Below are 14511 nucleotides of genomic sequence, written 5' to 3'. Positions count from 1 at the left end.
TGATACTAAATACTTTTTTTTTTTTTTTTTAATCTTTATTTCTATAAAAATGTTTGGCCAAATCTCTAAAGATGATATTTTTATTATAAATATTTTATTAAATATAAAATAATTTAAAAATATTTTTATAAGAATTGTTCATGCTCTTTTTAGTCAGATATTGTTTTGATAAAAATATTCCAACACCCAAAGAAAATTTTATCCCTCTTGACCTTTCAAGTTATATTTGGAAGAGTTCTCCCATGTATCCATAAACTACATATTAAACCATTAATTTTTTTTTTGTTGATTTAACCTGTCGTTAGTGGGTTATTTGATATGTTGTTTAAAATAGTTTTTAAAATATTAGAGTCACTTACAACTTTTTTAGTATCATTTTCTTTCATGAAATTCCGTATTCTACGTGTTATAAATACAATTTCAAAATTTTGAAAGATGAGAAAGTTAGAGAAAGTTGAGGAAATATAACTCTGAAGAACACTTCTTAAAATTAATTCTCAATTATTTATAGAAATGAATTTTGTTGGAGATACCAAATATACAAAATAGCTTTTTTGATTTATTCCTTATAATATTATGCACTTTCATTTGATAAGAAAGCTTCTAAAGTTCTTTTTTTTTTTTTTTTGTTTTATATTTTCAATTGTTTTTTGAAATATTCTTAAAAAAAATACCTAGAAAAAAAAATCTAACAATCTATTTTTAAAATTTTGGTTTTAATAAAAATTTATTAAAAATATTTGTAACTTAAAAAACTGTTTTACATTATTAAAAATGCGTTTAGTGTTTTTATTTAGAGTGTTTTCAATGAAAATATTTTTTTTAAAAAGTGTTTTCAAGAGAATTGTTTATCAAATGTTTCATTATAACTATTTTTTTTAACATTATAAATGATATTTATATTTTTAAAAATATTTTTAGTTTTTTTTTTTTAAAACAATTTTTAAGTTAAAAACGCTTTTTAAAATCACTTCAAAACAAAATCTAAGAACAACCTCCAAATATGTCCTATATTACTTTTCTTCGTAGCTATCACAACTTGAAAATGATTCTAATTTTGGGGTGATTTGTGTCTTTGAAAGTGACGATTTGTTTTAGAAGCAAAATATGGAGGAACATATTTTAGAATCGACTTTGAAAATTTATGATGAATCGTACTGTTTCCATTTTCATTCCTTTTTTAGGAAAATTGAAAATAGTTTTTATTTCCATTACTAAATAAGTAAATAGGCGTTGAACAACACAGCAATTATTCATCCGTACTTGAGTTGTTGGATTTAGAATTGCAAATCAACCTTCTTTTTCCCATTATTGATGGTAGAGTGTGGTGGACGGTCCATCTTATTTATTTAGGTTTCTGCTTGGAATCTTGCAGGGTTAGGAGATATTTGAGTAGCATTTATTTCTTTTAAGTTAAATCTTATTTTTAGATATTATTTTTTAAAATACATAGAAAGTTTAAAGTTTAATTTTTATCAGAAATGTGAACTTCTCCGTCATGTTGATACATTAAGAACGAGGAGAAGAATGAGAATGAATATTTTGTTTTCAGTTTTATTTCTCTTTGAATAAGAATAAATTTGGTGATTCAAATTTTCGTGTTTGGATGAATATAAAAATGTAAGGTATAATGATTATTTTTGTGTTTGAAGAATAATTTATTTGAAAGGTTAGAATGAATAATAATAATATAGTTTAAAATAATTTTTTTTATTAGAGAAAAGAATTTCAAATTAAGTAATAATTTTTAAAAATAGTTTGAAATTTAAAAAAAATATATATAATGAGTATAAAAAATAATAGATATAATTAATATTTTAAATTCTTTAATGAATATTTTAAATTTAAGAATAATTCAAAATTTAAAAATTTTGATTAATTAATTATAAATTGAATAAAAAATTTCAGAATATCATATTTGTAATTGAGTATTAAATGTATGTATGGAATGATAATTTTGACTCATTTATATCTTAATAAATTAAAATTTATTTATTTTATTTAAAATAAAATAGTATTAGCAATTATTTATTTTGAATTATTATTATTTATTTAAAAAAATAAATAAATTATGCTGTTATAATATTAATATCCATATTTTTATAATATTCATAAAAAATATAATATATGATTTTACTGTAATATTACTATTCATATTTTATTAAAAACTATTTTTAAATTTATTTATAATTAAAAATATTTTTATTTTTATTTACTTGAATTAAATCTAGTTTATATTATATAAATTAAATTTAGAATTTAATTTTTATAAAATAAAAATACAAACAACTTATCTAAAAAAGGTTTTGAGTTTATAATTTTTGAAAAACATTTTAAAAAATAACTTGCACTACTGAATCAAAATACCTCATTAGGAATCATTTTTGATTCCATTCTCATTTGCACTTGAACTCTCCAAACATGAAAATGAACACGAAAATGAGTGAGATATCTATTTCTACTTGCCAAACATGATTTTATATCAATTTCTCCTCAAATTTTAGAAAGAGAAAATGATAAGGTATCATAATTAATATCTACCAAACTTTGAATTGGTATGATAATTTGAATTTAGTACGGTGAAATATTTCTCCTCAAATTTTAGAAAGAGAAAATGATAAGGTATCATAATTGATATCTACCAAACTTTGAATTGGTACGATAATTTGAATTTAGTACGGTGAAATTTGGACCTTGAGCAAAGGTACAAATATATGAGATTAGACTCAAACAAGTGAAACTAAGTTATCAAGGAAAGTGAAATAAATGAGATGTGCATCCCCACTTGCCAAACATAATTTTATATCAATTTCTCCTTAAATTTTAGAAAGAGAAAATGATAAGGTATCATAATTGAAATCTACCAAACTTTGAATTTGGTACAATAAATTAAATTTAGTACGGTGAAATTTGGACCTTGACCTGGGGCACAAATATATGAGATCGAACTCAAACAAATGAAATTAAGTTATCAAGGAAAGTGATCAAAATACATAAAATAGGACAAGAAATGATGAAATGAGACCAATCTATAAAAGCAGCGAGACCTTATATGTGGTATAAAGGAATGAAATTTTAGTACAAAGTAATGAAATTTGAATTGTATGCATGACATTATCTTATTGATGATACTTTTTAAGAATCTGTAAGAAAAAAGTACATTTCACTAATATACCATGATCGGAAAAGAAAGATTTGTAAAATTCATCTTTAATCTTCCTCTTGAATTTATTGTTCAAATTAACCCTTATGCAACCCATCAGGACCATGCCTCATTCATTTTTTTTTTCAATTTTGAATTAAATTGAAAATTGTACTTTCAAAATACAAATTGAATGCAAAATATGAAATCACATTTTTAAAATGTCGATATAAAATTACAAATAAATAAATAAATAAATAAACGAACATGACATCCACATAGCTATGATGGACTAAATTGAATATAAGTTTTGATGAATGCCGATATTTGATAATTTTTGGGCAAAAAAAGGCCATTTGGCTCAAAATTCCGAAAAGAAGTATTGAAACTTCAAATAAAATATTATTAAATTTGAACCTGTTTGATAAATGCAGAAGCCATAAATGACGGGATCCATATCTTTGTATTTTTGGAGCTTTCTAAGAAAATATATAAAACTAGCTATCATTCAAACTAGCTATCATTTTCCATCAAATTTCCTACAAAAAATGAACAATTATTCCATTAGAGCTTTCATCCTGTCTTGTACCTGGTCGCTTCGGGCCAAAAATTGAGACAAAAAAAAGGAGAAAACACTAGACATGAATGGGCATCAAAAGATTTTCGACAAATTTAATATAAGTTAATTTTTTATTTTAAGACATAATTTGTAGATATTGTCGCACGAAACATTAGATGCGGGATATTTCATATGTAGACTTGTTGAAGTAGTTCAACACATTATTGTACGTAGAATAAATTGTGGCATTATTTAGGTTCAATTTTTTTTTTTTCCTTTTATCTGTTTTTCTAATATATATATATTTTTGATATAAATTAATTTATTTCTTTTTCATAATTTTCTATTTTTATTGAAATTAAATATTATTATTATTATTTTAATTTTAATATATTTTATTGAAGTCTTTAATATTTTACAGTGAAATAATAATAATAATAATAATAATAATAATAATAATAAAACAAACTATGGTATTTTTTAAAAAGGGCCCGGCATCCAAGGCTGCATTTGCTTGATTTTGGTTGCTTGGTGTGTTCTCTCGTCACTTGGCCCGTCTTATAGCCGTTCTGGACAAGCTACTGATGAGACAAATAAGCCTATAAAAATGTAGATAAAAACAAGCCGAAAGATCCCTCTCCGTGAACCCACAGTGTAGAGGATATGAAATTTGGAACGACCTGAAAACATGTTTTCAATCTTCTACCCCACGAAAACTCCAAACAAAAGACAAGAAATCTAAAGTTGATGTTGAAGTAATGGTTTTGTCACCAATATCGCTTCATAGTCAACACTGAATTCTCAGAAATGGTAGCAGGATCATAGAGTAAAATGCTTTATAAACTAGGTCAGTATAGATCAAACAAGAAACAGCTACACTATATTAATGTTTGAAACTGTTCGGTTTCTCTGCAACTAACATAATTTCCATATCCACCATCCATAAATGCCATGTACTCTACCATCTGCTGCCTTCAATCGACAAGAAAACAAAAAAGAGCATGCTGGCATGAATTAGTCACCTCAATCTAGTACTACTTCCAACCCTATCTAAGCAACCGGGGCCTGACCCTGATCGGCCTTTGTTTATTATGCTCTTATTTGGACTGCTGTTTGGGTCCCAGCATCCATGGAAGGATCTCTTGGAAGAACCCAATTTCTCGAAGTTAAGCCGGAGCCTAGGGGCACTTTGGGACCTGACCTTTGCCTGGGAAGACTGCGTATTAGCCATGTATTTTGGATGGTCCGAGAAGAAGTTTGTGGAGCTGTCAGACCTTGGAGGGGTCAAGGCTGTAGTACTCCTCCTCCTAGCGCTACTGCTTCCAAGCCTGGTCAAAGAAGGAAGAGCTTGTGGGCTGTTGTCTGCAGTGTACACAGCTGCTTCATCTACTTCAAACGGGCATTGAAGTGAGCTTAAAGATGAGGGCGCCCTCCCCATTGACTGGCATGAGATTGGTTTTTGAGGTTTTGTGTAGTAGCTGGAAAATTGTGGAGTTGATTTCTGGTGCATTCTTTTGCTTCCCATGGAGTTGGGGTCAGGTTTCCAGGTGTCTACTTCGAGAATCTTGTCTCTGCTCTCATCATCATGATGATCAGGATCCCTGGTTTTCAGTGAAGAGTCCCTCCTCCTGTCGTTCCAGGAACATTCTTCCATCCACTGCTCTAACCAGCTGGAATCCTGTTGCGCTTTTTCTCGGTTGAAGATATCGCTGATGTTTGGATTCGAACCCCATCTCTGTGTCATTAAATGAAGAATGCCATGGCATGCCTAATGGTAATGGAAATTGAAAAACTTGAATTTGATACAAGGAAGGACAAAGGAAAGCTCACCATGTGGTGGGATAGGGAGAATCTGCGGGTTGAATGGGAGGACTCTAAGATAGCACGAGCCCTACTGACACGGGCACGAGCCTGGACTCGGGCCAGCGCCTGCATGCGCCTAAGCATATCTGCACTTCGTTTCCTCACTATGTGGCCTCTCACCAGTGCCTGTAGCTTCACCAGTGCTTTCAGTGCCTTCAGTGCCCTCCTTGCCTACACATTACCCCAAATAATCAGATCACCCTTTTCCCCTTAGAGATCAAAACTGTTCAAAACTAATATGAAAAGTTTTGACCATCTCATTCCAAATCTGATTGATGTACTGAGGATAGATTAAATCTTTTATAATATTATATATCATATCCCTTTGTTTGATGTAAGAAATATTCTAAATGACATTATAAGACTTTGACGGTATTCAACGAGGATGGATTAAACTTAATACAATGTTTAATATCACATCCCATTTATTTATTCTAAGAATTATCATTCGGGTAATCCATTTATGACCTTGAAATTGACATTGCTACATGTTAAATAAACTAATACTAAAATAAAATTAAGATCATTTCATTTAAAAACTAATTGATGTGCACCAACGACTCGACATCGCCTGTTCTAATTTATTTGGATGATCATTCATGACTTTAAAACTACCATTGTTATATCCTAATTAAATTTAGATCTTCATGTAACAAATTTGTGACCAATGAAAACTTTTTTCTTTTTCTTTTTGCAATAGATATGGTTTTTGGATATGAATTCATGGCGGGTAGATGGCAGAGTTCAAATTTGGGCAGGTAAAAGAGAGATATGATGCCAAAAACTTAGCTGCAGAAATAACCAATGCCCAGAAGTACTGAATCCAGTCTCAAAAGGGGAGATGAAATAAGTGCTTTTCCAAAAACTGGCATGGGTGGGTAAGGCCACATTCAATGATTCAAGTGCCCAAAAACACTTACCTATTATTTGGTTGAGAATTTGTATGCATTTTTCTTACTAAATCAGTGTAGCTTTTGCCCTTTACAAGCCCAAAACCACTAGAGAAAAGCAGGAGGAGATGCTTTTGCATTGTAAAAGAAAGGAAAGTAGGAAAGGCAAAGCATGACAAGACTGAATTTGGTGAGACAGACTTTACAAATAACTACACCCAATAACCCTAAAGCCACTTTTAATGCCATCATCACTGCAGATATGATCAACACTTCCATTTCCAAACATGCCATGGAATTAAAATCTATACTACCATTCCATTCCATTCCATTTTACTCTAAATTTTGGTTTGAAGCACTAAGGACTACTACATATTAGGTGGGGCCAAAGCATCTAGTCCTACCCAAATCTATTCATGGTAGGTGGAACAATCAAAAAAGGTCTCCACTTCATTTTTGCAAAACCCAAAGGCCAAAGCCCCCTTGGGTGACCAAAAAAAAAATGACAATTGACCAATTTCATGATCAAAATATTTTTTTTTCTTATATAAGAATGGAAAAAGTCCTAAAAGATATCCCAACCACATCTTAGAGAAATATTTGTATTATTTTTGGGTATGACCTTAATGATTCTAATTGGATTGGTAGAAGGAAAGAGGCGTAGAGAGACATAATAAATGGACCTCAAAATGTTGAAATAAATAGATGATGCAAGAGTGTGCCGTGGACAATAGGAAATGACTAGTCTTTGATGCAGAAAACACACATCACTACAAATGAGTGCCCCCACCACCTTCCAAATCTCCTTTCTTTTCTTACAAAATTCAAAGCTAAGACTAATAATGACCCTCAACCACCAAGAATTATGCCTTTTCTTCCAAATGATATTACACACCGACTAACAATTCTTGTCATATTTATTTACTTTGTTTCATACAAGGACTAGTACTTCATATTCTTTTTCAAACTATCTCACATGGAATATAAATTATAATTCACCTTCAAATTTTAAAATAAAATTATAGTTTGGTGATCATTTTCAAAATGGTTTTTGAAAACGGTTTTTCTTTTTATATATTTTTTTATTTTTTTTTAATATTTTATAAAATAAAAATCTATTTAACAACATGAAATGTTTTTAAAATAACTTTTATATGTATTATTTTATTTTTAATTATTTTTTATATTTATATAATTATTTTTTAAAACAACTCTTATAAAATTAATAAAAATAATTTTAAAATATATTTTTTAAAATATTCTATTTTTATTTTTAAGAATAAATAACTATTTTTTAAAACACGATTTGTTCATGTACATTAAAAAACATTTAGTATTTGTTAATTTGGATATATATTTGTTTTTGAAATTTAAAAATTTATATAAAAATAGAGTATTTACAAAAAAAAGAAGAGGATTTATTTAATGCCTTTAAAAATCACTTTAAAAAATTTTGAAAGTTTGAGATGATAAAATTTGACTGATGATTTAATGTTTTAAATAGTTTTTAAAACCACAACTTTTTCAAATTTTTGTATCTTACATAAGGTTATTAATATTATTTTTATTTAAAAATAAAAATAAGAAATATATTCATATCGATCCTTATCATTTCAAAATCCTCGTTGCCGTGAGTACGTAATAATAGCAATTATATATAAATAAAGAAAATTTTAAATAAAATTATATTTTTAATTTTTTTTTTTTAAAATTACACATTTCCTCATGTAATATCATGTGAAGAAGAAAGCTAGCAATGATTAAGTCATCAAATCAAACATCCAACGACACAGCCATGCATTAAAGTAAAGTAACGTAATTAATTCCAAAATCTAAGGGCATTGTAGGAAATAAAAATATTCATGATTACCAGGTAGCCTCTGAAAGCAGACTGTATTATAACCGCTGCAACGTCCATCCGCCGGCCGCCGCTCCCGCTACACTTCCCGCTATTCGTGAGCCGTACCACCTCCGCTGCCGCCTGTGCCGCCGCTACAGCAGCCTCGGCCACCGCCGCCGCCGCCGCCGCCACAGTTATCGCGTGCCTGCTCGCGTCCACTTGTGAACCTGACTGGGGCTCTGCACACGATATTCGGGTCTCGACCTCCTTCGACGGCTCCTCCTTAATTTCTTCTGCGTTTCCAGATCCGAGGATGCTCCATTTCTTCTTGTTCTTCCCCTGCTTTGAGTCTGACCCAACAGACTCCGCCGCCGGCGAGCTCTTTGACTTTTTTCCGGAAAACAGTCGCCGGAACCATCTGGAATTTTTGCCCATTGTTATCGCCTGAGGATGTAGCCACTGGGTTTTTAGTATTTTCGTTAAAGAAACTGGTACTTTTAGAAGAGAGAGGAGAGGTTATATACAAGAGAGAACGAACAGTACAAGGGGAGACGACGCGTGTGAGTTTAAAACACGCGCCAGCTTTGGATGTTGGACAACGTAGGAACATAATTATTTATTTTGAATTTTTTTTTAAGAATTATCTCTCTCTCTCTTTTTTTTAGTCTTGGGACTTTTTAGTAATTTTACATGAATAATTTTACTATTTTTGAGGATTTTGTGATATTTTAAATAGCCTTAATTCATTAATTAAGGGAGTCATAATTGTCACTTTTCATTAAATGTCTCTCTTTATTGCTCATATATGATAATATAGTCATAAATATCTAGACTTTAATTAAGAATAAAATGAGAAAATATTATCTTATTCTAATGAGAAAATATTATCTTATTCTATGTTTCTGAAAAAAATTCCAAAATTATTTGAAGCAGTTTTACCAATGAAGGTATATTTTATTACCTTTTTGTTTTCTTAATTTTTTTTCAAATTAAAGTTTTGAAAATAATTTTGGAACTGATTTTTCTATCATCCTATTTTTATTTTTCAAAATTGAAAATATAAATTATTTTTTAATTATATATTAAAATTTTATAAATATTAAGAGTTTGTTTAACAGTATTTATAAAAATATTTTTAATTTAAAAAAATATATTTTTTTTAAAAATAAAATATTTGAAAAGTTTAAAAAATACTTTTAAAATTTTGAAAAATCCCTTAGGATGATTTCTCAAAACAATATAAAACATTTGGAATAAAAATATTATTAAATAAACTCTAAATATATTTGATACCGTCTTATTTATTTATTTATTAATTTTAAAGGCGGAACATATTTTTTAATTATATGTAATAATAAAAAAATGATTTTATATTTTCTAACAATAATTTGATAATGAAATACCATTTTGATGTTTACATATGAGTAGTTGAGCTGCATAACCGCAAGCACATCTATACTTGATCGTAAAGCTACATCTACGCTAAGTTGTAAAGTTATAGTCTAATCTATACACGCATCAAATTTCATTTTTGGCCCATTAAAAAATAAAAAATAATAATAATTAAATCTAGATAATGTTTATTTTAAAAAAAATTATCATAATTCAATTAAAATAATTTTAATATGAAAAGTTAAATATTATTATCAAAATTTTAGGATTACAAAAATAGATTATTAATTTTTTCTATTTCTAAAAATGTAAACCTATAAAACAACTTAAAATTCTGGTTTAGATAATGTTTCTCTTTGAAAATATTATTATAATTTAATTAAAAATAATAATATTTCATAACTAATCTATTTAATAAACCCTTCATGTATTTTATATTTTTATTCTTCATGTATTCTCTTAAAAAAAATTATCATAATTTACTTATAATTTTATTCTTTGTATTTTTATTTTACTTTTGACCATTCTTTCTTGTTTTATCAGTTTATTAGTTAAAAATTATACACAAGTATCATTCATATTTTATAAATTTCATATCTATGATTTATTAACTTCTATTTGAATTATGAAAAAAAAAATAAATAATAAACATAAAAAAAAAATTTAGTCATCAAAAAGCTAATATTTTTCATCTCACTAAAATCTCTATAATTTTGTATTAAAATTGTATTTTTATAGAATTTTATTAAAACATGCAAATAGTTGTGAAATCTTTAAAGTAAGAGATTTAAAGAATTATATGGTGTTTGTTTTTTGACTCAATAAAAAAAATCAAAATATTTAGTTTTTTCTATTCACCTAAAAATAATTCATTAACATTCATCAGCATAATTAAACTAAATTTATTAATAACAAGTTTATTTTAGTTATATTAGTTAATATGATTAATTGAATAAAAAAATTAAATATTTTAATTTTTTTTATTTAATCAAAAAACAAATACCACCTTATTATTTTCACCTGACTGAATTGTTAGAAGACAATAAATGTTAATACCTTTTCAATTCGTATCTCCCTTTATGTTGATGTCTTTTCATTCCAACTATAAGAATTCTGTCTCGTTTCAACTTCATATTTAATGTATTTTAACTTTATCCCCTATTTTCAACCCGTAGGGCATTGAACTTTTATTTCTCTCACATCACTTTCTCATCATTTGATTTTGTATTGAGTTTTTACTTTTTTTTTTTTTCTCTTCAACATTCTCTAGTGTAGCATTTCACTTTGACGGATTTGTGTTTAATGCTTCTCTTCAATGTTCTCTATTTCTTTCATCATTCTTATGAAGCATTTAGTTTTTGAGTGTTGATTAAAGTGATGAACATTATTTTGCATGGATTGATTTTGTGATTCAAAATTGTAGTATATTTATATATAATTTTTGGGAAAAGTGGGATTTGATTTATTAATATGAAAATATATGAAAAAAAGAATTTAAAAAATTTTAAATTAGTGTTATCTTCATCTATTTAAAAATAATTTGAAATACATACACTTTTTAATGAATCATCCAATTATTTTAAAAAATGTCCATTTACTTGTCAGGTAGATGTTTTCTTTCTTTTTAGATATTTTATTATTATTATTATTTTATTTATTATTTAAAAAATTCTTTTTTTCTCTAGAAACATTATAAATTAGGGATTTGAAAGAGAAAAAAAAATGTTTATTCTAGTATTAATAAGTTAAAAATAAATTCATATTCTTGGTAATAAATAAAACAATAACAAATTTGTATTTGTTATATAATATTAATAATTGTTTAATATAATAGAGAATAAAATGTGTTGTAAGAGTTTTTCAAATATAAAATGTTTTATAATATGGTCGTACTTTGATATATAATATAAAAATAAATAAATAATTATTTTATATTAAATAAATTAATATAATTAAAATAAATATATATTATTAAATTTATTATTTATTATTTAATAAAGAAACTTATTACTTTTTGAATTGGTAATTATGATTAAATAAACTTTGTTTGACAATATTTTCTCTTCAAATTCTAGGAAGTAAAAAAAAATATTAATCTTATTAAATAGGATTTTATTTGCACAATATTTTCTAAATTTTTAGGAAATTAAAATAAGAATTCCACGAGGTGTTTGTTTCTAGAAAAAAATCCCAAATAATAAAATAACAAAATATAATAATAATCAAATATTAAAAGAAATGGAGTCTAATTGTCAATTGATTTAAATGACATGACAAGTAAAATGATATTTTTGAGAATAATTAGATGATTCATTAAAAAGTGTATGTATTTTAAATTGTTTTTAAATAAACGAAGATAATACTAATTTAAAAAATTTAGGGTTTTTTTTTTTTCATATATTTTCATATTAGTAAATCAAATTCGACTTTTCCCTTAATTTTTCCTCTAATTGACGTTATTTTATAAAGAAATAAATTTCAAATTTATTTTGAAATATTTATTACTAATTATCTTTATTCTTATTTTATTATTTTACTATTCATGAGAATAAGAATGCATTTAAAATTAAATTACTATCAGAAATTTTTAGATGATTTATGTTAATATTTTAATATTTTTCTTATTTATTGAAAGAGTGATTTAAAAAAAAAAAACAGTAGATTAATTATTAAAACTTAAAAATGATTTTGAATATTAAATTATTGATATTAATTTTAAAACACTAAATTATTATAATTAAAATTACCATAACTTTTATGAATTTGTTTGAAGTAATGATTAAAAGTCCTGAATTAAAAAAATATATAACTTGTAAAATAAATCTCATTTATAAGAATAAAAACTAAATTAATTATAAAAATTATAAAATAATTAAAAGAAACATAAAAAATAATATATTATTACATATTTTCTATTAATATAATCCTATTATAGGATAATATATTGATATATTTGTTTATATATTGATCAATTAATATCATATTTTTAATTAAATGATCTATTATATCATTTATATATTTCAGATAATAAAATATACCTGTTTAAATATTTTACAAAAATATAATAGAAAAAAATTTTAAACATAATTTTTCTAAATATTTTTAAAAACATAATAGAAAATTTTTATACAAAAGAGTTTATCAGTAACTCTCTACATTAATAAATGAAAAATAAATTTATATTCATGTATTGTGGATAATAAATAAATAAATTCATATTCATGTATTTTTATGTATATGTATATATGTACATATAAATGTATTTTTTTTTTTCATATTGAAGGATAAATTCAATATAGGTTGTATTTAAGTTTATGATGCTTTACCTAATATTAATTTTAAAAATAAATAATTCTATACATTTTCCCATTTGCTTACATAATATTAATATTTAATTTTATTATATTCATATATCTATGATAATAAATAATCATCTAATAGTCTGAAATAGGTTTAAAATGTTTTTAAAAAGTATTAAATGAAATATATGACATTTCAGTAAATATTTGAAAAAATTTGGATAAAAAAGTAAAAAATTGCATTCTAATGTATATTATATATATATAAAAGCCTGGTTGAAGATGTTGGGATGAACTTTGGTTGAAGATGTCTATAAGAACCTAATTTGAAGATTTCAGGAAAAGCAAAGAGGATAAAACATAAAAGCGTATTGTAGAAAGAATTGTATTTAAAATTTCAATCAATTGTTTTTTCATTGATGATCTAAGAAGGGAATTTTGGTGCATGATAGGACCTTGGACATGAGGAGAGCAAGAAATAAAAGAAAGATGTGTATCATAGAGAAATGAAAAATTGATTTAAGATGGGACGACTAGGACTGGGCAAATAATAAATTTCACTTTGAATTTTAGGATGGATGTAGACTCATTCGGCAAGGATAATCATTCTGGTCTTGGGAGAGGTGACGATCATTCTCAAGAACCAAAAAAACTAATATCAGGGAAGCCCTATGAGTCATTGAAACGACGATGATGGGGTAGTACTCTTGGAAAGATAGAATATCATCGCGTGAATATAACATTAAGTTACGAATGTAACTCTTGTCTTGAGGGAACTTGGAAATGTCACAAATTCTTACTTCGTATATATTAATTTTTATAAGAAGATTATTATATAGAATATATCTAGAGTTCATATGTGATTATCATTAAATTCCTTATAGAATAAGGTAGCTTAGTAGAAATAATTTTATAAAACTTTTAAGTCATGAAGGGAAAAAGTTATAAGATGATATGACGATGAATTGTGAAACCTATGAGATTAATAGAGATGTGAGGAAGAATGGAGACACCTAGTGTAGTAAGAGGACTAATGGTTCATGATATAGATATAAAAAAATGACGAAATATAAATATAAGATATTCTGAGACCTAATAATTGTGTTTGTTTTTTGTTCATATAATGTTTTCTATAATATAATATAATGATTTATCTTATTTGTTAATATAAGTATAGTCGATTAAACCACATAAGAATTTCATGTAACTTTATGAATCATTTTATTTTTGTGTTCTTCTATTAATATGCTTGTATTAAAGCTTATTGATACAACAAAAATAAGATTAAAATACAAAGAAAAACATTTATTGTTTAAGTTTGAAATTACAATACTTTACAACTGCATGCAAAAAATTACGAATAACTATGCGAACATCTCTTTAAAATAAAAATCAAAACCGATGACTGTCATATTTTGAAGGTATTTGAGAAATTCTACTTTGAAGCTACACATTCAAAGTTGTTTTTTTAAAAATCTAAATTTAAACCGATATTTGAATCAAAGTGTGAAAAAGGACAATCTCTT

At 25.9% G+C, this 14511-nt stretch overlaps 1 protein-coding gene across 1 annotated transcript; it reads right to left on the bottom strand.

Annotated features, from left to right (window-relative positions):
• Positions 1-4523: 4523 nt before the first annotated feature.
• On the bottom strand, positions 4524-8816 carry LOC117933128 (protein IQ-DOMAIN 14-like). The gene is made up of 3 exons (XM_034854521.1): positions 8325-8816; positions 5532-5735; positions 4524-5436 (listed from the first exon to the last, which is right to left on the bottom strand). The coding sequence occupies exons 1-3, from the start codon at positions 8727-8729 to the stop codon at positions 4720-4722; spliced, it is 1326 nt and encodes a 441-aa protein (XP_034710412.1). The 5' UTR covers positions 8730-8816; the 3' UTR covers positions 4524-4719.
• Positions 8817-14511: the final 5695 nt, after the last annotated feature.

Source organism: Vitis riparia, chromosome 16 (genome assembly GCF_004353265.1).
Source record: "Vitis riparia cultivar Riparia Gloire de Montpellier isolate 1030 chromosome 16, EGFV_Vit.rip_1.0, whole genome shotgun sequence".
NCBI classification, from domain to species: Eukaryota; Viridiplantae; Streptophyta; class Magnoliopsida; order Vitales; family Vitaceae; genus Vitis; species Vitis riparia.
Note: the sequence above shows the minus strand (reverse complement) of the source record. Positions and strands in the feature narration are given on the sequence as shown.